We start from the raw sequence: 26,070 nt of genomic DNA on the forward strand, positions 1-26,070 counted from the left end.
TGGGAGGGAGGGAGGGGGTGCTGGCAGGTGTTCTGGTGGGACTGGTCGTGTCTCTGCAAGGCTGTGAGCGAGGGTCAATAAATGAGGGGGCTGGAGAGGGCAGAAGGTATGGCAGATGAGAGAGAGAGACAAAGACATCAAGCAAGATGAACTGAGAGGAGCGAGACCATGAGAAGGGAGGGGTACAGACAGAGGAAGAGGTCCAGGGCCACCTGGACAGAGAGGAGAGGAGAGGGAAAGGCAGAAGGGGGAGAAAGAGGAGAGAAGACAGAGGGGGAGAGAAGAGAGGAGGAGAATCTTAAAAATTAACAAAACAAAAATGGAATAAGCAAGTAGACATGAAAGAGAGAAGGACAGAGAACAAGAGATGGAGCAGGAGGAGGATGGGAAGGAGAAGGAAAGCTAGAGAAAAGGGAGGGAGAGAGACAGACACACAGACTGATAAAGGCAAGGAGATGCGGGCAGGAGGCAGAGCGCGGTCCTCATGAGCTGGTCTCTCAGGCAGATCCTGCACCTCTAGAGAGCGCAGGCCTTGGGCCTCAGACAGCGTGCATTCCCCAGGGCTGGAGCTGCACTGCCCAGCTCTCAGGGGGCCCAGCATTCCCCCTTCCCTAAGTCCTCTTACCAATGGTGTGGCCAGGGGCAGTCACTCCAGTCCCGGCTCCATCCGGCGTTGGGTGGAAAGGCTGCTGAACTTTGGTCCGGATGATCCTGCAACAGCATCACCAACAGCATCACACGTCACATGCCCTCTGATGCCCTGGCCAGCTCCAGCCAAGCCGTATGGAGGTGGCTCCCCCAAGCTCCCTAGCTCCCTCCTCCCTCAGCTGCTCTCTGCACCCCGGCCCTTCCTGACTGCTGCAAGGCAGGAGCTTGCCCTCCTGTTGGCTCTGTGGATCCAGGTTCAGCGCATCCGTGGGCCAAGGCAGTCTGCATTCTATCCTGCAGTGCATTGATCAAATTGCCGTTTGATGTCTGGTAGCAAGGATCAGGGTAGTGGAGCGAGCAGACCACAGCCTCCTTCCCTTTTCTGGGAGTTGCCCTGGTGACTCGCTGTCCACCCTTCCCTTCTGGAAATCATTTTGGAGCTGGCTTTCCTATTGGGACTGTATCATAGTCCTCCAGGATCAGGGAGGGGGTGACATCTCCCCATTTCCTGAGCTAAAGACAGAGTCAGGGAAGGGCTGGGTCACAGTAACCCTTTCGTCTCCAGGGTTCCAACACAGCACACAGTCCCTGTCAGGCCCTGAGCAACTCCTTGAACCATTCAGTGCTTTCACTCCCCACAAAGTCCTGTTGCTGCCCAGCTCGCTGGCACACTGGCCTCCTTCCCAGAGGCGTTACTTGAATCTCAGCTTCTTTACCTGATTGGGTGAAGAGACTGGTGCCTTCCCCATGCACTCCAGGTGAGGGTGGGGGTGAGGGCTCCAGATCCAACATTGCAGGGCTGAGGCCTGTCAGTGATCCAAGGGCCCAGGGCTCAGGGACGCAAAAGACCAACCCTAGGGCCAGCATCGAGGAACATTTCCCTCCACCCACTGGTCCATCAGGTGCCCTTGGAAGCCACTTTTCTGAAGGCAAGTCCCCCTCCCCGCAGAGAGGTGTGTGAGCCAAGTTCATCTCAACCGGCCAGGTGAGTCACAAGCTGTGCATGGACTGGAACACTCGCAGGTGGCCAAGATAAGGTCTCTGCCTCCCAGGACTGGTAATAAAATTGGGTAGGGAGGTCACACCCTGAGAAACCTAAGTCACCCCGAGGGAGGGAACAGGCAGTAAGTACCAGGAAGATGCAGGAGAGGAGTCACCTGCTGTGCGTGGGGCAGAGGAAGGGGAACGGGAAAAAAGACACTGAGGAGGTGGGATCTGGAATTTGATGTAGAGCCTCCAAGCGGTGTAAGGCTGAATACATACACACACACAGACACACACACACACAGACACACACACACACACACACACACACACACACACACAGACGAGCCAAAGGCACAGAGGATAGTGGAAAGGTCACTGGGCTACATGTCTAACGTCTTGATTCTGCCATTAATTGGCCGCATAGCCTTCGCCTCATCATTTTCCTTCCAGGCCTCAGTTTCTTCAGTTATAAGGTAAAGAGGATAGATGACAGGCTCTCTAAGGTCTCTTTCCCCAGTGAAAAATAGCAGCTTTTAACGTGAACAAAGAAGTGGGAAAGAGGACGTTATAAGCAGATGCTGGAGGAGGGGGAAAGAAAAGCAAGGGAGGGAGCAGGGGGTGAGGGGATAATGCCTATCCAGGAACGCTGGAGGGATGTAAGGGACTAAGAGGAAATGAGGCTGAAAAGTTGGAAGTAATGATGACAGCAGTGATTTTTCTATTTATTGAGTGTCTACTATGTGCCTTTATTACTGTACTTATAAAATTTTTAATTCTCATAACAATCTTCAAAGCAATACTATTATCCTCATTTTGCAGACTTAAAGTCAAAACTCAAAGAGGTTAAGGGGCTTTCTGAAGATTACACTGTCAGCTTGTCAGTGGAGATTGTCAAAGAGGGGCGTGTTGGTTGGGATGAGAGGCCTAAGGAGGAGTCCCTGGAGGACATCTCCTAGCAGAGGCTAAAGTGGAGGGCTAAGGGCAGGGGTGGAATTCAGTCTAAAATGTGTACTTCTCATTACGTTGTCAGACCTCCCCCAGTATATAGGAACCAGGTTTACAGGGTCTTAAGCCATGAGTGATTTCTAAACAAAAGGAGACAGGTACAAACCGATGCAGGTAAAGCAACAGTCAGGCACAAGGCCATAAGGGGCTGGTCTCAGAAAAGAGAAGGAAAGGAGGGGGAAAAGGGAATTCCCTGGTGGTCCAGTGGTTAGGACTTGGTGTTTCCACTGCTGAGGGCCCAGGTTCAATCCCTGGTCGAGGAACTAAGATCCCACAAGCCACTCAGGGTGCCCCCCCACCAAAAAAAAGAGAAAGAAGGAAGAATTTGCAAGACACAGTAAAGGCAGAATGGCCAGGATTTGGCAACTAACTGGAGTCAACCATGACTCCACTAGTCTGCGCCTCTGAAACCACAGTGGTGCGTAACTGGAAGGCTGGTGGTTTGTCCAGCTCTCAGGAAGAGGAACGCAGCATGGTGACTGGCTGGTCCTTGACATGCCTCATTTGAGGAGGCAGGTGAGTGCCCAGGTGGAAGATTGTTCACTACCCAGAACAGCAGACACAGATTTAGGAGACTGTCAAAGAAGGGCATGTTGGTTGGGATGAGAGGCCTAAGGAGGAGTCCCTGGAGGACATCTCCTAACAGAGGCTAAGGAAAAGAACCTGACCTTGCACAGCACTCAGAATTGGTCATACAGGAAATGGCAGAACCAGGATCACGTAGTGTTAACCAAGTCAACAGAGAAGAACACTTCCAGAAGGAGAACATAACCCACAGCCTCCATGATGACACCATCCATGGTGACATAAAGTTTGAAGGGAACTGGAAATAAGAAGAGGCACAGATTTGGGGATTTTGGGTGACCACTAATGACGTTGTGAGAGTGGTCTCAATAAAGCAACTGAGGCAGAAGCCAGACAGGAAGAGATTTGGGAGTGGACAAGAGGAGAGGAAGGCAATGAAATAGATCATTGCTTCAGAAGTTTGTAGAAAAGGAGAGAGATGTGTGGAAGCTGAAGAAAGCAGGTGAGTGGAGGGAAGCCTGTTCAGGGCAGGAAGGGCCTGGACATGTCTGTAGGCCAAGGAGAAAGAACTGATGAAGAAGGAGAGGCTGAAGTTGCCAAAGACAATGTGGGTGACCGCCAGACAAGGCAGAAGAAGGAGAGAACAGAATGGTGGGCACAGGGAGGAGGCAGCGAGAAATGGCATGTGGTGATGTGGCCCAGAGTTTCTGGGTTTGGAGCATGATCATGATGGCAAAGACCTGACAGTCGCTAAGGGCAGTGTAGTCTGGTCTACAGGAGAAGTCTAGAGGCTGAGCAACTCAAAGCAGCTGCTCCTAATTCACTGCAGCAAAAAGTTTCTGGGGTCTCAGGGGGCTGGTAAGTGGCTCTGATTTGAGGGCTGATGAGCTGTGGACAGAGGGAGCCCCCAGACTGAGGCTGGGTGAGACAGACAACCGGGTGGCCTCATGCAGCTGCTGTCTTTGTTACCCAGAGCCTCTGACCCCTGGGGCGCTGGTGCAGATTTAGCTGAGGCAGCAAGTGATGGAAAATCACTATTTCCTGACAGCGGCTTGGTGGTGCACAGGAGAGGAGCTGGGCAGGATGCCTGCTGTGACTTACTAATGTCCATCCATGCCCCCCAGGCGGTGGACACTCACCAGTCCCCAAAGCTAGATCTCAGAATTTAAGGACCAGGACTGTGGAAACCTGATGGCCATCCATCACCCTCCTGCATCCCATACACAACCCAATGACTCATGGGAATATCCCTAAGGGTTAAATGGATACAGAGGTTGCTTTGGGTGACTGCCTGACACTATTTCCCCCTGTTTCTCCTTCTGTTCCTTCAATTCTTTTTCATTCTTGGCCCCATAAGACAGCCAAACACATCTGTAGCCCCCACAGCTCCAGGCAGAGTTGGCCTGGAAAGTCAAGTTCCCACACATGCATCCTTGGAGGAGACAGTCAGGAGTTCTGAGCACATTTACTGGGGGCCGGGAGGTGCCATTTCCTGCAGAAAGCCTACCCTGCCGGGGTACCTGCTCTCCACTTCTCCTCCAGGCACACTTTCCTTGACAGGGATGTTCTTTCTCCCCCACCTTCCAGGGAACCTCCTGGAGTTCTCCTTGGCTCAGCACAGGGCCTGCAAGTACTCAGCATCTCCACTCATGAGGCTGTGAGCAGAGCAAAGGGGAGTAGAGGGTGGGCTCCGGGCTCAGTCTGCCTGAGCCCAAGTCCCAGTTCTGTTACTTATTGTCTGTGGAATGAATCCCAGGTGTTTCTCATTCTCTCATCTGTAAAATAAGATGACACTATCTACCTCATAGGACTGCTGTGGGGGTTAAATAGGATAATTCCTGTAAAATGATTAGTGTGATGCTTGGCTCAATAAATGCTAACTATAACTGTAACTACTACTACTATTATTCCTGTGGGTGACCCCCAGGCCAGGCTGCTCTCTATGGAGGGGCTAAACCAGGTGCAGGCGAGGAGGCCACTGAGGCCCATCTGCCCCAGCCTGGTCAACGCAGCTGCTTCCAGGACCCTGGGAGGCGCACTGAGAAGACAGGAAACAGGAGCAGCAGGTGTCAAGCCTGACCCGACAAGAGATGCGTCAGAGACTCTTGGGAAGACAGACTGGGGGCCCCGTCTGGCAGCGCTGGGAAGGGTCCATAGACAGTAGGAGCAGCAGTTCCCTCAGGACCCAAAGATGCCATGGGTTTGTGGTAGAGCTTTGGAGTAAAGGAGGACAAGGCAGGTGAAGTCCCTCCCTCTTTGGTTAAATTCCCAGGAGGTCTCCACCCCTGGCCATGCTGGAGATCCAAAGAGTCTCATGAGGGGGGACTTCCCTGGTGGTCCAGTGATTAGGACTCTGCTTCCACTCCTGGGAGTACAGGTTCAATCCCTGGTCAGGGAACTAAGATCCTGCATACCCTGCAGTTATGGCCTAAATAAATAAACAAATTTAAAACCAAACCAAACCAAATTAAAAAAAAAAAAAAAAACCAATCTCAACTGCTCTGTCAGTTAGCATGAAATCAGGTAATGAGGCTCCCATTAACAGTTTGTTAAACTCACGAAGAAAGAAAGACACTCTCGACTCTAAGAAAGCACTGGGGGGGATTCTTCACTCCTGTTCTGATTTTCTTCCTCCTCTTCCTCCTCCTTCCTCTGCATCTCATTCTCTCTCTCCCCTTCCTATCTCTGCCCCTTCTCTGTCTCCCTTCTCTATGTCTGTCCGTCTGTCTCTTGGCACCCTGAAGTCCCACTGTGGCCGTGTGAGCTTATTGATTCCTGGGAGCTGGGGGAAAGCGGGAGGCAGGGCTGGGGTGCAGGCTCGGGGATGGAAATGGAAGGCTATAAATTATTTGTGACAGGAAAGCAATAGTGGCAGAGTGCTGAGCACAAGTCCTGTGTCACTATTAGATTCCTTTTAGCCTGATGACACTGTAAAAAAGGTTAAGTGTCTGCTGGAATCGTACACCTGGGGGGCCGGGGCAGCCTGGGAGCAGAACAAGCCACTGAGAGCAGGTATATCAATTCTCCAGGCCAATAATATTCCTCTCATTGATCGCCACGCAAAGTTCAAAAATCTCATTACAGCCAGGCAGACCGGGAACTTTTTACAAATCAATAGAATGATATAATGTATGTATACTTAGTACAAATGTATCTATTCATCTATCCATCCATCCACGGTCCGCCTCAGGGTTTCCAAGTTAACCTACCCATCATATTATGTTATGTTATGTATGATATTATATTGCATTATATTATATGATAATAAATGGTGTGCAAAAACTCCCCCTGAGGTGGAGACAAGAAGAGGCCCTATTAGCATTGAGGTGACCTCAGACAGCTCACCTTGGAGGGAGTCAGGTGGCAGCATTTCCAGGGCTGGGCTGCTCAGGATTTCTGGGAGCAGTGCTTCCTTAGCAGAGACTCCAGTAATAAAAACCTATTGTTTACTGAGTATTTACTATGAGCTAAACCCAGGTAGCTCAGTGGTAAAGAACCTGCCTGCCAATGCAGGAGATGTGGGTTCAATCCCTGGGTCAGGAAGTTCCCCTGGATAAGGAAATGGTGACCCAATCCAGTATTCTTCCCTGGAAAATCCCATGGACAGAGAAAGCTAGAGGGCTACGGTCCATGCAGTCACAAAGAGTTGGACATGAATGAGCGACTAAACAAGAAAAAACAATGTTCTAAGTGCTTAAAACAAACAGTTCATTTAATCCTCACAACAACACATTTTGCATATAAGGCATATTATAACTTGCCTAAAGTTACCTATTTAAGAAACGGAAAATCTGGGGTTTTAATTCAGGCAGACTAACCCCAAGACCCCTACCCTTAACCGTGAAAACATACTGCCTCCAGGAAAGAGATACCCCAAAGCCCAGGATTCCATGGTTCTGTTCTCTTGTTCTATTGTGTTTTGAGAAACGAAGGATAAGGGACTCCCTGGGATTTAGCATTCCTTTCTATAAAATGGGAGTATAACGCCTGCTGGAACCAGCTGCTGACAGCATGATACACACACGGGACCTCCAAGCATGTCCCCACAAAAGCCTGCCCAGCTACCTAGAACAGACTGCTTTCTCCACTTTGGAAGTACTTCTTAGTAGAACCACAGGTTGGCCCAGGGCCTGGTCATATCGCTGATTTGCTGAAAGTGTCTTTGGAGCAACAAGTCAAGTATTAACATACATGTGTTGTGTACATATATAAACCGTGTACATATATAAACCAGTTTCAGTTGCCTACTTCTAGAGGTTTGCAGAAAATGTTTCACCTCTGGTATGGGGAAAGTCTTTCCTGATTGAGTAAATCAAAGGAACTCCAAGGTAAAGAATGTTTCAGACTAGCTGGCCCCACTGATTGTTAAGAAAATGATGGTGGGAGGGGCCTCTACCAGTGACTTTGAGCTGCCCGGGTATTACAGGCTGGATCATTCAAGAGCACAAAATATTTGCTTCAGCAAAGGCTATTTTGCACAACGAATGCAGGTAATTGATTTAACTCAGGCCTTTGAGAGCTGCCTTCAGTGGGCAGGAGTCCCTGGCTCTGCCCTGAGGCAAATTTGAGCTACAAAAACAGCTGGAGACTTTTCATGGCAGAACCTCAACTGAGATCTCATAGATTATTCAGGAAAATTTTGCCCTTCCCCAGAACAGTTCCTACGTCTCCCTACTCCTGAGAACTCTAAGAAACTGACATTCTCCACTCTGTACATCCCAGGAACTGAAGAACTGAAATTCATCCCCTCCTCCCCATAGGCACCAAAAGCAGACGGTAGCCACCCAGCTCTCCCCGTGGGTAGCCTGGAAGTCCTTCACATGAACTCTCTTTTCCTAGGCTCAGGCTCTACATTTGGTGCAGAGTTTAGAGTTGTTTGCCCACACCCGCTTGCATGCCCCTCAGGTTTCAGTTTGGACAACTGACCATATGGCAGGCAGGGTTCTGTGCATGAGAACAGCCCCTGATGAGTGGGACCTGAGGGCAGGCCCTTCCATTCTGGCTGCAGTACGGATATAATTAGAATACACAGGTTTCCCCTAAATGTGTTAAGAGTTTCTGCCTCTTTTGCTACTTCTCAGAGGTCATAACTGAGCTCCAAGAGATGACAGTCCTACCTAAATGCTTACAGAAAGTTGTCCCCAAACTACCATCCTTGAGCCACTGGCATTAGAATCCCCTGGGGTGCATGCTAACATGCACATCCCTGGAACCTCCTCCAGACCTTACCTTATGCATTTAGAATTGCTGATGGGATTGGGCTCAGAAATCTGTATTTAAGAAATTCTCCAGATTACTCTTAAACTCTCTGATATTTGAGAAACCTAGCTTAAGCCAAGGGGTAAGGAAACCATTCTCGAGAGAGCTGAGAGAACATCTTAGTGAGTTGAAGGTTTCTTACTCACATTCTAGCAATGCACGTCTCCCTCATCAGCTAATTCTGACTCCATCTGACACAGTAAACAAAACTCAAGAGGCTATCAGTTCCTCTGTGGAAACAAACAATAAGCCACAAATAAATATAATTTCAAAATAGTTTTTGGTACCTTCCCAGGCTGATGGGTTCCCAGTTGGTTGCTTAGATGCCAGGCATACTTTCTGCATCAGTTTAGCTTCCTAAGACTGGCACTGAGGATGATAATCCTTCTACCACGTGTCCCTGGGAGCCCAGGCCAGATACAATTTACCAGGCTAGATGGGCCATGGGGCTGGCCCAAGGGGGCAATAGTGACGGTTTATATGATGAATGGTAAGCATATGGATTGATTTAGCTTCAAGATATGCATAGGTTTAAAAATTAAGGGGCAATGTGATTAACTAACCATTTGGAAACCAGTCTGCAGTGCATGCCAAGCTCAGAGCGTGACCAGACTAGCTCCTCTCACCACCGGGCATGCCCTCATCTGTCAGGACTGCCCTGGGCTAGAGTTCGGGTCTACCAGCTGTCCACCGCACAGTCCAGCGGCTACAAGACTGCCTAATGTGATGGTGAAAGGGGTCCCTGTAGACTCGTTGCAGGGACAAGACATCCCTATCCATCCTTCCCAGCCTTCCATAGGCAAGCAGAAGGGAGCCTGGAGAGGAGAGGTCTTCAGCAGCAGCAGCCAAGGTGGGACCTGCTAGCTGCTGCCTGGTCTGCCTCTGGACCCTCCCACTGCTCACCTTCTTACTCCATATTCAAAAACAATCCATTGGTCTCTCTATGCCTGCTCCTGAAAGAATGTGATGTGGCTAAACTCAACTATTGCTTCCTATTACCTACAGGATAAATTTAAAATTCCTCAACCTGGCCTTCAGAATGTTTCCCAATCTGGCTCTGCTCTGGTTTTCCAACCTATTTCTCTCTGATCCCCTCTCCCATGTAGGGTCCAGCACAGAGCTGAAACCTGTTTTTTTGTTTACTCAATCCACAGTGAGTCCTCCTCTGGACTCTGAGCTCTGTAAGGTCACATGTGACGCCTATTTTTCTCACCATTGTATTTCCCGCACTTAGCAACAGTGCTTGGCATGGTATAAGTACTTAAAAACTACTTGTTGAATAGCAAGTGAATGTTATTACTATTAAAAATAACAATAACATAATCTTAAGGGACATAGTGAACTAATATATGTTCGCTATGTGCCAAGGCACTCTGCTGAGTAAATGGATTCTTTGTTTTTCACAACTCCTTATGAAGACTATTATCCTGTTCTGCAGAAATGGAAGCTGAGGCTCAGAGAGGTTGTGTAACTTGCCAAAGGTCACACAGCTGTTAAGTACCAGAGCCAGGATATTTGAACTTGGGAGCCTGACTCCAAAACCCATGTTGCTAAACACTAGGTAGAATAAGTCAGTCAGATCAAGAACAGGTGGTAAAATCTATGAGACACTGGGCCTGGATAGAAGAGTGCATATAAAAATAGTAAAAGCAATAAGTATCATTTATTTCATACTCATTATATGACAAGCATTATAACAAATGCATTTTCTTATCCAAATCCTAACTATAACTCTCTCAGATGGAGACGTTTTCTATTTTCCTAAGGAGACAACAGAGAGGCTAAGCACCTCGCCCAAGGTCATGTGCTTAACAGCACTGGAGCCAGACTTTGGGTCTGTGACTCCAATGTCTATAGGCCGAACCATATCACCTCTTCTGGACATTTTTGTTATTAATATTTCTTTTTATTAGCTGTTTGGGCATAAGCAAATTTTTTTCCTTCAGTCTTTTCAAATCCATGATCTGGATAGTTGTGCAAATGCATGTGTAGACAATAAACAGAGACTGAAGGTAGCTGTAACTCTAAACATACCTACCCTCTCCTGTGCACGTGCCACGGTTGTATTTGATAAGCATCCTGTCTGTGTTAGCCTCAATTTCAGGTTAAGTGGTTGTGGTTTCACTGTATTTTATACATGAATACATTGGTAGGTTGGAGGGATAGATTTTCTAAATTCTTTGTATCTATCTATCTATCTGTCTACTTTCCCAATCATGTACACAATTCTGTGGCGATGCTGAATACAAATGTGTTTGTCAGTTTCTAGAAACTATTTCTATGATTACTGTATCTTTATATTCATGTCTGCTCTAATGCATTGATCCAAGATTTATAATACTGGATATATTTATCAAAACTCCCCTCATGAATTCTGCCCAGTTATGCCTTTCTGTCAAATCTGTAAGCCACAGTCATACATGACTCCACACACATCACTGTTCTCTTCCCAAGGTGTTTCAGATGCTCACGTCACAACTGTGTTTTTATATTGGTCTGTGCACCAATATTGATGTGCATAAATGTGCATTTGTATACCTGTGTATCTTTCTGTCCATGGCCAGGATGGGGTGGGGGTGGGGGACTGTGGAAATGAGAGAATTATTAAATGCCAAGTAGATGTGCAATAAATTCCATTGATTTTATAAACTCCTACTTGTCTTCAGTCTCCTTCCATTCTTTATCCTGGGGGCATTACAACAAAAACCTATTTTAAATACCTTTACTCCCCCCTCCCCCTCCCCAAAAAAGTGTCAATATTTTATTTGGATTTTTAACTTCGCTCCATAACAGTTGTTTGACCTCCTGACTCGTGCAAGTCACATAAATTCTGGGACTTTATTCAGGAGCCATGTTCCTGCTATTGAATAAGCAATTTGGGAGGGTGAATTAATGACTTGTGCTGTTGCTGGAAAGTCCCTGAAGAAATATTAAAATTGCTTGCAGACTGAATCGATACTCAGTGAACACCCAGCAAGAGGGCTTCGGCTCTGGAATGGCCACAGGAGGCAGGGCTTGGTGGAGGAAGGGGAATTCCCGCACCCAGCCTGGCGAGCCCCCTCCCAGGCCACCTTGCTTGCCCTCCATCCCTGGAGCTCTGTCATTTTCAGTATCGGCCAAGTCTTATTAAACCCCAACCAGTAGACCGCTGATTTGTCCTGTCTCGGGAAGCAGGCTCAGGGGACAGTTTACTCTCTTACTAGCAACGAGAGCCCGGAGGCTTTATTGGAGGTGATGGTCTGGACACATCCACCTGCTGGAGAGATGGGAGGGCGCAGCTGCTGTCTGGCAGGCTGCACTGTGCTGGGGACCAGAGAGCACTGGGTCTGGGGAGGCGGTGGCAATGATCTCTGCTGGGTGTGCAGGAGGGCTGGGTATTGCACTGCTGGCTCCATCTCCGTGTGTGCCCGACCAGTGTTTACTATCACTCAGGTGGCCACATTGTGCATGGGTGTGCCAGTGGGATGGAGTGCTTGAATTGTGTGTGTTACATGTATTGCTGACACATTCTGGCAGTTGGCTTAAGGTTTGTTACTTGATGTTTTGTGGTATTGTATTAAGGTGACTGCACTTTGTGTAACACTGAGTTGGAGGAATTTGATTATTGTTCGGTGGCAATGTCTGTATTTCTGCTTTGAATTATTGCATTCGTTGATCATATCAGCATCTTTCTCTTTCATAATGTATGTCTCAGAGCTTAGGTTAATGGGTGTCTCCTTAGTGATGTGGGTTGAGTAACAATGTTGGATCTGGGTGGTGGTGTATGATACGGTAATTACTTTCTTGGTGGAGCTGTGGGTGAGAAGACCTATCCTTTAGCTTTTTTAGTTCACTCTGGCTTGGTCATTTGCCCTGCTCCTTTCCAGGAGGAGGATTCTAGAGATGCAGGACAAGTCTCTTCTTGATGACCATCTCTACAGTTCTATTATTCTTGGAAACATGCTTTCTCTGCTCAATGAAACAGATCTGATCTTACCACGGTGACACAGGTTCTGGTGCCATCTTCCCTTTATCTGTCTAATTTGGAGAGTTAAACCCCAGGGCCAAACCCTATGCCTGTCTAAAATCTAGATCCCTGGTAGAACTAGAGGAGGATGGATGGGACTAAACTCCCCAGTCCCGACGGGAATAACAACACGAACTCTAGTTCAGAGAATCCCCGGTTCACTCCACTCTGTGACTCTGGCCATCAGCATCTTCTTCCTTCCCAGCATTCCCAGATGATGTGGCTCAGCTGTGGCTTACATTTACAGGGACACACACACACACCAGGGAAGAATACAGAAACTCATACTAGGCATGACTTTCTATTAGGTGCAGAGCCTTTGTTCTGAGCTTGTAAGTAGAAGTATAAATACATCCCTGGGCATGAGACTGCAAAATATACAGAGCTGCCCAAGGAATGCCTGTACTTCCTTTGATCCAAAGCTGATACGAAGTATGGGGTAGTGGAAAAGCACAAAGGTTTTAGAGCCAGTATTGTAGGAGTTCAAATCCTAGTTGTGGTACTTAGCATGTGACCTGAATTAGTTACTCAGCTTCTCTGGATTCCAGTTACATTATCTATAGACAATCCTATAAAGCCCTATGGGGTTGTTTGAAAGTGAAAATGTTAGTTGCTCAGCTGTGTCCAATTATTTGCAACTTCATGAACTGTAGCCCACTAGGCTCCTCTGTCCATGGGATTCTCCAGGCAAGAATACTGCAGTGGGCTGCCCTTCCCTTCTCCAGGGGGTCTTCCCAACCCAGGGATTGAACCCAGGTCTCCTGCATTGCAGGCAGATTCTTTACAGTCTGAGCCACCAGGCAAGCCCCTATGAGGTTGTTTATGAGGTTTAAATCAATTAATATATGCAACATGCTTATAACAGTTCCTACTGTAGTAAGTACTTGTTAGCTATTATTATTGAAAACATAGGACTTACCAAGTAAAGTGGCCATAAGATTGTCCTAATCATGTGTATAACCACATATGTTAATGTGAATACAATCCAAGATAAGTCAAGGGGTGTGTGTGTGTGTGTGTGTGTGTGTGTGATTAAGGCAGAGAAGTGCAAAAATTGCAGTGTGAAGGCACTTGGCTTTCTATCCTTGTGGAGAGTGGCAGGGGTTGGGGATTGATAAGAGTTCACCACTCCCCATCTCCATACTGAGGGCTGTACCCAGGTGATGAACAGGCAGAAAGAAAGATGGTAGCCCTTATACATTTGCAATTATAAAAAAAAAATTCAGGATGATTGAGCTCTTTCAATATTAAAAATATTTACATGTTAAAATATTATTAACTCACTAAAAATATTTACTTTCTAATTTTAAAAATCAGGACTAACAGCTAATAGTTGTCAGTAAGGAATAATGGAATCTAGGCATTAAATTGGGAACTAAAGAAGAGATAAGAGAAGAATCAGAGGAGTGAATATTAACGCATTTGGTATGGATTTTACAGAAGTCCATGGAGCTGGACTTGTTTACCTAACTAGGCCTGAGGGGCAGAGAGAACCTGGGGCCTCAGACTTATTCCACAGGCTTTCCCATAAAGATAGCAAGCCAGACTATATCATGAGTTTAGGAAATGTCAGTTTTCGTTTTTGCTCATGGGCACAGATTAAGTAGGAGAAGTCACAGAGTCCAGTTACTTTGAGCCATTACACTGAGGACTTTAAGCCCAAAGTGATTTTTTTCTCCTGATTTTTAAAAATTCTTTTACCCCTTAGTGGTGGAATAACTGCAATAATTATCAACCTCCCATGATTCCCTGGAATATCCAGGTATGCAGGGCCACAGGAGATAGATTTGGTTTGAATTTGTCAGATGTTTGCTCAGTTCTTCCTCTCTTCTTTCTTCATCCTTTACCTTATCTTCATTTTCTCTCCTCTTTTCTCCTCCTCCTTCTATTTATCTCCCTGTCCTCTCCCCTCTATGACATTTAAGAATCGGAGGAACCCTTCAAACCCATCAAATAAGGATTTTTCCCCCATAACCATTTCGTCTTTTAAAAAAACTACTAAATGCAAAGCACCACAACCCATGAAAATGCCATGAAGCCCAGAAAATGCCAACCTTCAGCTCCTCAAGCAATCGTAGGCTCGTTCCAGAGAAGGAGTGTGCAATCATTAAGTACACATGCACACACACACACAGACAGGCTGGGCTCTCAAACTAAGTGGATGAAGGGGGCGATTATCTGACTAATTCTGTTCAATGGTCAGATAACAGTCATAAGGGTTTCTATTTTTCTGGAAGTACACAGAGCAGATCCCCTTCTTAAATCCAGCTGGGCTTGCAGTGAACCATAATTCTCACTGGCATTCATGATACACAATTCTGTTCACGGAATATCCTTTTGGCTCCTCAAGTTTTTTTATTTCAAAGATTTCAGTGTTTATGCATGCACAAGCCAGAACTCATGTACACTGACAGACACATAACTTGATGATTACTATTGCTGTAATAATAACTAACATTTATTGAGTACTTGGTATCTGCCAGGTGCAATTCTAAGCAGGTTTATGTGGCATAATGCATTCAACCTTCACAAGAACCTATGGCAGTGCTATAGCTACATGATTACCTTCCATATTAGATCAGAGTAAGGAAACTGAGGTCCAGAGAGGACACTCCCACAACCACAGAGCCAAGGAGTAGGGGAGCTAGATCATCAACACAATGGACATGAGTTTGAGCAAACTCTGGGAGATAGTGAAGGACGAGAAGCCTGGCACACGAGAGTCCATGGGGTTGCAAAGAGTTGGATAAGACTTAGCAACTGAACAACATAACAACAAGGGAAGCTAGATTCAAACTCCGGCAATCACTTCCCAGAGCCCCCTTTCTTGTGTTCTCTGTACTGCACATGTTTATGTCTGGCACATAAGTCTTTGCTTAGCAAAGACTTTCGGAATGGGTGAATGAAAGAACGAATGAAGGATGGATTACATCTTAAGAACCTTGACATGCCCCAAGATGGTGCAGTGGGTTCCCTTATGAAGCCAGGCCTATCAATAGCTTAAGCTTTATTTGGACAAAGTAATTTGCCCTCCCAAGCAATTTTCCGGGGAAAGTGTCCAGCAGCCATGCTTGCTCAGATATTAAATGTTCCTGACCACCAGCTCACCACTTGACTTTCAAGCCAAATCCAGACTCCCTTCAAACCAGATATGAGACCCAAATACATCAAAGATGCTTTCTAACATTTTGTTTCCTAGAATACTTCCCTCCAAAAATGGGTGTTTCCCAATACAATGAAATACCAGTGAAATGAAAATGGGTGTTGGTGCTGTGTCTGGATAAAAACTAAGAAATTCAATCAATCATGCCAACATCTCTAAATCCCCAGATATTTGGCATCATATTGACAACGTTTATAGATGATTGTCTGAAGGTTTGAGTTTTCCTCCAGATGTTTGGGAGTTGCCACAGTCATTAACCTGTTTGTCAGCCAGTGCTCATGCATTTCTAAGAGACATAAGTGAACACTAAAGAGGGAAAGAATAACCCAGAATAAAACAGACTAAAGAGGAGCAGAGCAGCAGCCATTCGATGAAACTAGTCAAGCAGACTCCGTTCCGGGAATGGGCTGCTGCCCTGGAGATCCATTAGAATGTGGATCCAGCTCACCAGAGACTTATGTGCTCAAAGACCTTCAAAAACCTCCTAAGACTGTATCCTTGACTATCGAACCCTACCCCACCAGATTGCTGTGTGGCAGGGCGGATGGACCAGCCCCAGCATCGGCACAGACAGCTCATGTTGTGGTCAATCCACCTTCATACCAACCCAGCCTCAGCCACTCTCCGGACACCTCATGCCTGTGTACGTAGTATGTCTACGCACTGTCAATCCACGCCACCGACTTACACAAAGCTTGTCATAAATCTGGTTTGTGCCTTTGTTCGTGTCCCCATTTGTGATTTAGCACTCTGCCTTTTATCATCTCTCCTACCTCCATTTTCTTTCCCTCTCTACTTTTTAATGCTATTTACAACTTCCTTAGCCATACTGCAGCACAGCAATCTTTCAGTGTCTCTACTGATAAACCCAAATGATGTTTCTTGCCCAGGTTTTCTCTCTATTCGACTTAATTTATGTTTTGGTAAATAGGAACTTTAGGTCGTTCCATTCAATAGCATTTAGAGTTACCACTTTTATCAGAGGGATCAGGGCACTAAAGGACTCCCTGCAAGGCACATTTGTTTATTCTCATGAGTGATCAGCTCTCCCTACGTTCGAGAAGGCTGCGTGCGTGCGGGCGTGCATGCACAGCGTCCTCAGTTAGAGCCTCTATGCTCCACTGCCCTGTGTCAATGCCGCTTGGCACTGGCAGGAAGAGCCCAGTGGAACCATTATGTGGACAGCAGCCGGCCCTCAAACTGCTGGAGATAAATCCAAGCCCTGGACCCTTGTCTGCTGATGACCACTTGGTTCTTTGAGGAGCAAGCCCACATCTGCTGGCAAGGCTGCTTCTCCAAACTCTCCCTCCCATATCCGCCCTTCTTCCCTGAACTGCAGGGGAGGCTTGTCAGGACATTACTCACAAGCAACGTCTGGGGTCCCTTCTCCTAGAGGTGGGTGTTGGAGGGGGAAGGTGGGAAATGGGGATAACGCCTCTTTCTCTATTTCTGGGCTATCTGTTGTCTTTTTCTCCTTTTCAATTCTTTCCATACCTTCCCCTCTATTTCTAACTCTATTTGACCTTGAACTCTGGCCTCTCCCTTCACACCAGAATGTGTCCCAAGGATGACAGAACCTCCAAAGGAGCAGTTACCTGGCTTGACAGGCCGGGAGACCAGTAGCCAGAGGGGCCAGCCCGTCACTCCACTCCTGGAAATAAATTCCATTGTATTTGCATTTTAATTTTCCACATAAACAAAGGCCCAGAGTACTCGCTTGGGCAGCATCACTGGACGAATTTAATTAGAAATGAAAAGTTTATAGGGCCCTCTTTAATGCGATTAATGCTCAGTTAACATTTATCACATTCGTATGCTGGAATCGCCTTTTTTAAGCAGCCACTGGCCATGAAATGAATTTCTCTCAACTTTTTTTTTTTGTATCCAACCTGGGAAGCCATCTCTTGAGGAGTCTGCACTGCCCTCCAAGCTGTCTCCCTGGGGTCAGGAATTACTGTGTCTTCAAAGCCAAGTTAAAGGGAGACAAGGGTAGGGAAAGAGGCATACGTGTGCTGGATTGGGAGGGCAAAGGGTGGGAGAGTGAGCGTGAACACAATTTCTAGGAGGGCTGTACCCTCTGCAGTGAGCTGAGTGATCAGCCCAGCAGACTGGCTAAAAGATCTCAGAGTCTCTACCCCCATCCCCACCCCCAAAAAAAGACACTCCCCCGACTCCCTTCCCAACACACATACTCAGTCAAAAGCCAGGCTTTGGCTCTCGCTTCTCTCCATCTCAGCCATCTCTCTTCTACCACTTTTCTCTCTCATCCTGGGCTCTCTTAGACTTTCCTCCCCAGGCCCATGGTGAGCAGGAAAGGCAGCCCTAGTCTCAAGCCCAGGGATACGCCCTCTTCTCCGGCTCTCGCAGTCACAGTCTGCAGGAAGGCGACTGTCCTGGTGTGTCAGCTCCTCCAGAGAGGCAGAGCAGAGTGTGCGGAACACGAAACCTCTTTTGGTCCCTAGAGGAACGATGGCCTTCCTGATCTTATCGAATTCTCTTTACTCTTCCCTTAGAGTCTACTGAGATTCGCCGCCTAACTCAAACCAGCTAACCTGAGTAATGTTGAGGAAGAGAGAGAGAAAGGAGAGGACGAGGGATGAGGGGAGGGAGGGGAGGTACCCACTCCACAGATGATAAAAGGAGATAAATAGCTTGACCTTTGTCCCTATCTAAATGTACACTCCCTGTGAGGACCTCAGCAGACACCAGCCAAGCAGCTGCTGCTAGTATTCCCAGTAGCGTGTCACACACACACCGGTCCCGCATCGCACACGGCTCCACACCCTCACCTCCAGCAGAGTAAGTGCACACGTGCCTGCACACAGACTAAACTGTGCTGGGACCCTCTGTGCACCCAATAGGGCCCCCCTCATCCACCCACTGAGATGCTGACCATCTCATCAACCCCATGATTTTCAGACAACATCCCAAACAGGCGGGCCATCCTGGTGAAGGCAGAGACTTTTGTCCTGAAAACCAAAAATGCCTTCAGCTGGAAACCCTCTGAAAGGCAAACCAGTTTGCTGTTGCCCACTGGACAAGATGGGCAGCTAAAGCCTTTTAAGAGCTCCTGGTGATGCCAGGCCCTTTGAGACAGCTTCCCAGGGCATGAATGCAAGACTTGGCCAGATGCCACGAGCCCACCCACTCTTTCCAAAACAGAGCTACACGGAGACCCCCAACACAGACGCACCAACCCCTCTCACTACCACATGCTAGGCGGGCACCATCTTGTCCTCTAGAATTAGGATGAAAGGTCACGGGATACAGGGCAGAATGAAGGCCTCTTCCCTAACCATCTCTGGGGCCTGTCGGGCTGGGGGCTGCCCACAGGCTCCTGGTCACCCTAGGCTTCCTTCACCAACCCAGCAGAGACCCTGGGGCCATGAGGGCGCATGAGGCCCGGGGGCAGCTGTCCCAGTGCTCGCTCCCGTGTGTTCACGCTGGAGGGCCCCAGCGCTCTCCCTTCTGCCCTCCTCCAGTCTCCTGAGTCCTTCTCATCATTTCTCCAACTGACTATGCTTACAGTGGGCACAGCTCCCCTTGCAGCCTGCTGCTTGTCTCACAGCCCTTTCTCCTCCTGCTGCCAGGAGCCACCCAGCTCGTCCTTTGGCTTCCTCTGTTCCTGAATGGCTTCGGGAGGGGTTCGCTGCAGCGGAGTTCGTGCCGGGCTGAAAGCAAGCAGAGGAGTCCAGAGCCAAGTGGCCAGGGCTCCCAGGTGGAGGGGGCTCTAACCTGGAACACCCAGGAAGCCGGCCCTCCCTTCCTTCCTCTTGGCTTCCCTCCCACTCTCCCTTCTGCCAGGGACCAGGCTGGAGTGGCCGCACTGCAGCAGCCCCGCAGCTGCTGCCCGCCTGCCTTGCGGTATGCTCCCTGGTACAGGCAACCGTGGGCTCCAGGTCTTAAGACTTTAGCTCCCACACCACATCCTTTGCTCCGCCACCTTTCTCCTCCCAGGCTGGCCTCCCCTTTTCTCCTTGACAACCTTCCGAACCTCTCCTGGAGGCCACCCCAGCAGCCTGCTCTACCAGCCGCTCAGAGCTCTGGCTCCCTGCAACCTTCTCACACATTCGGTCCCAGGCAAGCCCAGCCCAGCGAAGCCAGGTCCCAAGCCTCTGCCTTTCACCTCTCAGCCTCATCACCTCCTTCCTCACTCTTCCTCCTCATTCTTACTTTTGTCCTTCCCTTTCCACATACATCACCCCCTCCCCTCCTCTAGCTATGGGGACTTAGAACTCGTTCCCTTCCTCAGGGGCTCCAGGACTCAGGGGCTCTGGAAATGTCACATCCCCGATACCCACCCTGAGGTGACAGTTCTGGTCTGAAGCCAAGAGGTAAGTTATGTCCAGTTACGCAGACCAGGGGCTGCAGACCAGTGGCCCATGAACTGAATCATGCCCAGAGATGTATTTTATTTGACCAACACAGAGTTTTTAAAAGCGAAATCTCAGCACCTCTAGGCTGGGCCTGTGCAATCCAGCTCCTGATTGTGTGGCTGTCACCACCTCTGTCCCAGCCTCCTCAGCTCTCCCACCGACCTTCCTCGTGGGGTCCTGGAGGCACCTGTCCTCACGACTCCTGCAGCCATACAGCAGCTCCACTAACGTGTTTGTCACCAGTCTGGACTTCAGGGCACTGCCTTCCTTCCCGCATAGCCCCACAATAGACCCCAGCCTCTTCAGAATGCCAATAACTCTGTTTCTCTCTCATGAAAAACTCAAATACCTTCTTATCATATTATCACTCAAAACCCACAAGAGTCCAGTTCTTTTTGTGGTTGTTGAGGATGAGCCACAGAGGAGCCTGGCTCCGCAGCCTCGCCCATCTCCCTCCTACGTGCCTTCTCCTCCTAGCAAAGAGCTCCCAGGTCTACACAGGGCCATGCTTCTTCTTCTCCTGTCCCAGGTCATCCTCCTCTGGTTTCCCACACCCTCCATAGCTCCCCTGCGCCCAGACCCCAAGCATCTGCCTCTGCCATCATGCCCCGCGGGGTTTGGTGTCCAAGCCCTCTTTGGTTCCCAGCTCTGTTTCTGCCCTCCCCTCCCCCGCCCTGCCCTGCCCCAGCTTCTTATTTCCCTGGCACCTGGATTCCTCAGGCAGGATTTGGAGGCTGGAACTGAGGCCTGGCACTTGGGAGCTATGCCCATGACCGTGTCCCAGTGCTGCTGCCATGCTTCCTGCTGGGGGCATGGTGGGCCTTGATGGGCCACTGCACCGTAACTCTGCAGCAAGGGGGTGCACCAGGAAGGGCATCTTCTTAGCTGCTTTTGCAATTGGTCCTTTACTAGTTCTGCTGACAGGGCTGGGACTCAAGTGTCAAAGTGGAGATGGACAGTGGATCACACAGCTCTCTATCATAAAGGAGCATCACTGTAGCAAAGCCCCTCATATTGAGGGCTAAATAGAGTGCTACAGTACAAATAAAAATTGAAGAAAAACTTGGCCCCAGTTTTTCCAAATTTGGAATGAGGACTCCTCAACTCAGCCCTATTACTGTTGCCCAGTGGCCTGATGACCGCATCAACGATTGGCCTGATGGTCCCAGGGACAAGGTGTCCAGTCTGTCTGTGACTGCAGGCCACGCTGTGTGGGCCTTCCTCTGTTTTCTGCTCTTGACCTCAGAGCCCATTTACCAAGGAACAGACACAAGTAGGCACAAACACACACAAATCCACAACCTCTGTTGCCCACAAACCATCATGAATGTATTCAAGCTGCACCTTCAGAGCACCGAAACAATGGGAAGAAAAACATTTCAACGACCTGCTCAACGGGAGAAAAACATTTCAACCCAGTAGTTCAGTGGTAGACAGATAAACCCACAGTGATTTAATTTTAAACCCATTCAATACTTTACCTGTTACTGGGCACTGGTTGTGAGACACTGTCCCACACCCATGAGATCTACCAGAGGCCCTTCTCTCTTCTCTAGGCTCACCCACGTGGCTGGATGAGTGGCACTGGACGTGGCTGCACCTGTACCTGTTTCCCCAGCATGAATGCAAGAAACTCCCCCTTGGAGAATCTGACTAGGGGAGGGCCGGTGGAGGGAGTGGGGGGTGAGGTGAAACAGCAGGGATTCAGGGAAGTGGCAGGCCAGGTTCACACCCTATACTACATTCTTTTAAAGAACAGGAAGTGAGAGAGGAATTCTTTCCAGTATACAGTTTCCTCTTAAAAGAAGAACTCCAACTCCAGGTAGCAATAAGGAAGGGTTAAGAACAGACCTGAACTTTAAGAGGTGAAGTTTCAGAGCAGTTGGAGTTGGAGATCTAGGGAGCTGGGGACAGAAAATGAAGCCCCTGGTTTAAGGTACTCCTTTGTGGACTCAGAGGGAGAGAGTGCAGGCTGGGGAGGGTGGGGAGTGGGGAGGTTGATTCATCTTCCACATCAGTTACTACTATCGCTATTCTTTCTATGCAAGCATAACGATCTAGTCCACAAACACACCACCACATATACAACCACACTGTCTCACATACTGGAACAAGCCCACTTCCCAACTGTTCCCTAGCACCCGAGCTTCCAATGGTGCCTCCAGTCCCCTGGGTCTACTTTGCACAATAATTCCTTCTTATATGCACACAAAGCCATTGCTCCATCTCACTCCCTCCCAAATATTCCCTTCACTAGGCACCCTGTCTCCCTTCTCCAGGGGCTCCTCCTGTCTGGTCTATCTCCACTTGGCTAATTCCCCCCGTGGCCCCTGTATTGAACTGTTGTGTTGTCCATTTCCCTGTGACAAGGGCTCTGGTTACAGAGTTATTGATTGGTTTTCATGCAGACAGATGGGCCCTTCCGAGCTCCCATCGAAATCCCTGGCTGTATGGGCTGATTGTTGCCTCTCGGGGTGTAGGATTGCACTGGAGACCACCCTCTACGCAAGGTCCTTTGCCCAGACTGTGGACGGTAATAAATGGAGGCAGCCTGAGCGATAATAAAAGCAATTGAGTAGGTTACCTGTGCAGACACAAGATTTATGCCTCTTCATATTTGATGTGATTGTTTTATTGAGTTCTCGGAATAGTTGGGACACACTTTATTTATTTAGGGTTCCCCCCTCTAGTTTCCTCTTCGAATCACCCTCCAAAATGCACCTGGAGTTTTCGTTACGGACAACCCCTCCTGTCTTCCTGTTTCCTAGGGTTGCCAGTGGAGGTAAGAACTCAGGGCAACCAGCCATCACTCTCACCTGAAAGCCATCTTGTGGCCTGGCCTCCCACTCAAAGCCTGCCCACAGGGAAACAGTTGGACCAATACAACTGCTGGCCAAGACATCTAAAATAACTAAGTGAACAAAGATGGCTTTTCAGGGGGACAACTCCAGCTCATTTAAAGAAATAAGAGTGTCAGCAGTCGTGACTATTTCACGTGCTATTCTAATGAGGAGAAGCCTCGTTAGAAGCAGGAGACATTCTCTGGGGAAGGACAGGTAGGCAAGGGTCTTCCGACAGAAACTGGCACATCTGTCCCTAGAGGTGGCCTGATCCAGAAGACTGAGGGGCACACAAAGCAAGTCCTTTATCCTTATTTTTCCCATTCCTCTGTGGGGAGAAGCCTTCTTCTTAACCTACCTACTTGCCTTGGCTCTTGGCCACGAGACCAACAGCCCTGACCACCAAACAAGTGCAAGGGTACAGAAATGTAGTGGGTAATGCAGCCTCTCTGGTCCAGCTTTGTGCCAAACCAGGTCTGTCCAAGAGTCAAATATGCAATGTTCTAGAACCTGAGTCTCAGAAAAGACACAGACCCCAGCCCTGAACGTGTCTTCAGCATTCCCTTGGCTGGGATGAGTGGCTCCCAGCTTCCTTGGAAAGACCTCTGAATGAACAGCTAGACCACCTGTCACCCCAGTGCCAGATTCTGACGAAGACCTGCAGATGACACAAGATGGAACTGTTTAACAGCCCTGGGGCTGGTGCCTTCTTGAAGCCAGTGTTGCCACCGCTAGGAGAATACATATGTTCACTTATAAGCCAAACAGGTAAAGGAAGGGTGTGGGTAGCAGGTGATTGGTGGGAAATTGACTTTGGGAGGGTCCACTTGAAAGATCTAGGAGCTGGGAGTGCCCTGGTCCCACATAATATAGTGCCGGCTGAGAAAGCTAAAAGATCGATGGCCTCTTTGTCAGCTCAGTCCAAGACAGTACCCTCAGGGGATCTTCAAGAACACTTGACTCTCACTGGAGTCTGCGCCTGTGCCTTCAAAGGAGCTACATTCCCTTCCCAGAGCAACGGCCAAACCTGAAGACGTTGGCATATAATCAGGAAAATCCTTCCTGCCTAGCCAATTGCTCAGCGACGTAACTAGGTAGGTGACTGTTAGCAGGGTGGGTGTCCTTCCATCTCCTCCCCACTCTGGGCCATTTCCCACACGAGCTTTCAGTCTCAAGTCACCTGTTTATAAACACCACCCCCCCCCACATACACAGCAGCAGTGTTTAAGCACAAGCTGAAGAGCTGGCAACTCCACACTCAATGACCAGTAACCCAAAATTGAGAGCCATTCAGATAAATTCCGCATGCTAAACAATCCAGTTCAGCTTCCGGATTTTGATGGTGGTTTCTGGGAGTGAGGGTGAGATTGGGAAGGCCCCCCTTATCTACTCCATTGGCTCAGAGAGGTACTGCTATGAGGATTTGCCAATGGAGAAGGGGAGTTGGATGTCCAAGCCTTTATCATGACAGGATCAGAAAAAGCCAAAACCATTTTTAAAGCAGGAAAAGCAATTTAGTTTATAACCATAATAGCATATTTCAAGTGCGGCGACAGCATCTGTTTGGGGGAGGAGAAGATGAAAACCCTTGCGATTTGGCTCAGGTGGATAAGCACGCGTGGACTTCCTTTCTTGCCAACAGCCAGTACAGACACATCCTCGACTGTGAGTATTATAAAGTGCCCAACACAAGGGGCACCTCACCCACAGTAAAGGTCTAAACTCGAGAACCACCCAGTCCCCAACACACCATACTTTCGACACAGAAGAACATCTCCAGGTTCCTCCTACGGGGAGTGAGAATTCACAAAGTTCCTGGCATCAGCAGTACCAGCAGAAATCCCACTTTTAGAAGCCTTTGGGGTGAAGCAATGCATCTCAGATAAACCTTCCCCTTCAGAGCAAAGCATCTGGAGGCATAATGCTAAGGGCATTGGGCCCAGATGCATTCCCCCAGACCCGATTCAGCAGCATACCAGGAAGCTCCCAGAATTCTTTCCCACATATGAATCACAATGCAAAATCAAGAAAACTCTGACCAAGCCTTGTTGACAAAGCCAGATAGGAAGCCTCACTGCAGACCCAGGGCTGGCTGCCCGTGCTGCCAGCGGCTTCCCGTTCTCTTCCCACTCCCTTGCCATCTCCAGCAACACCACAGATGGCTATTGTTCCACACCCAAAGGTAGCCTCTGTGTCCCTCCGGTGATCACGCTCTGTGTTGAGCAAATTCTGCTGCTGTCAGAGCTGTTAAACCGAGGTCGTTCTCCCACTCTCATCCCACTAGCAGCTCACTCTTCTACTTTCTCCCCGTTCTGGTGAGTGCACCTCAAGGCCTCTGGAGCTTGGTCCTGGGGTCATCTGTCCCCTGCTCTCCGTGGCTTTTCAGAATGAGAGCATTCCCAAACTTGTGCATAAGCCAGCTTCCCAAAAACATCTTAGCCAGTGAGGGGTATATAGTGGGGAGAGGGGGGAAGAAGGGGTGCTAGGCAAGGGGTGCTGCCACCACACCTGCATTGACTGCCCCAATCTTCCATGCCCCCAGAGCGAAGCGCACTGCTTTAACCAAACATATCTTGGGCTCCTCCAAAGGCTTGCAAATCCTATCACAACAAGATTGCTCCAGAACACTAGCACCCAGTCCCAGCAACACTGCTCCTCAGCAGGGCTTCTCCCCTCCCAAGACCCCAGTTCAAACCCACTCCCTAGACCAGTAACCAGCCTAGAGGTTGAAAGGAGACACTGCTTTGTACCCTTCCCACTCCTGCTCCAGCCCCAGAGCTTCTCCAGCCTCCTCCACTGGCTTTTAAATGCAAAAGACTCATTCCTCTCCCAGTGCGGGGTGGGGGTGGGGAGGGCCCAGTCTTTCTCCAGCTCCTTTGGAAGGTGTCTGAATGTCAAACCACTATGCTCTCAATACCTAGCTGAGCCAGGCCCAGGGAGCTGGAGGGTTTTCGGAGGGTGTATAATTAGCTGATCAGTATTATGTTACCCTGTTCATAACTGAATAACCATTTTAATACAGATGGCACACAGTGGGATAATTTCTGGGGTCGCCTCGCAGTACGTTACAGCACGAGTGTGGCAGAGGGAATCTTCTTTAGCCAAGGTACATTCTACCAGCTAATTTTACCTGCTGTTTTCAGGATGATTTGGGATAATTCCATATCATTTGCAAAATATTTTTTAAAAAAAAGAACCTTGATACGTGATGCCAGTTTCAGAAAAAGGCACCAGCTGAATTATTAGTTGCTCTGATAATGA

General features: G+C 48.6%; 1 protein-coding gene across 7 annotated transcripts in view; it reads right to left on the minus strand.

Annotated features, from left to right (window-relative positions):
* Positions 1-26,070, minus strand: part of PAX2 (paired box 2) — a 77,716-nt gene that overhangs the window by 45,916 nt on the left and 5,730 nt on the right. For all 7 annotated transcript variants that reach the window (XM_010859513.1, XM_010859515.1, XM_010859512.1 and 4 more), the window contains exon 4: positions 626-711. In XM_010859513.1, coding sequence (XP_010857815.1) covers positions 626-711 — 86 coding nt within the window. The remainder of the gene's footprint in view (positions 1-625; positions 712-26,070) is intronic.

This window comes from Bison bison, unplaced genomic scaffold, assembly GCF_000754665.1.
Source record: "Bison bison bison isolate TAMUID 2011002044 unplaced genomic scaffold, Bison_UMD1.0 scf7180017864456, whole genome shotgun sequence".
Lineage (NCBI taxonomy): Eukaryota > Metazoa > Chordata > Mammalia > Artiodactyla > Bovidae > Bison > Bison bison.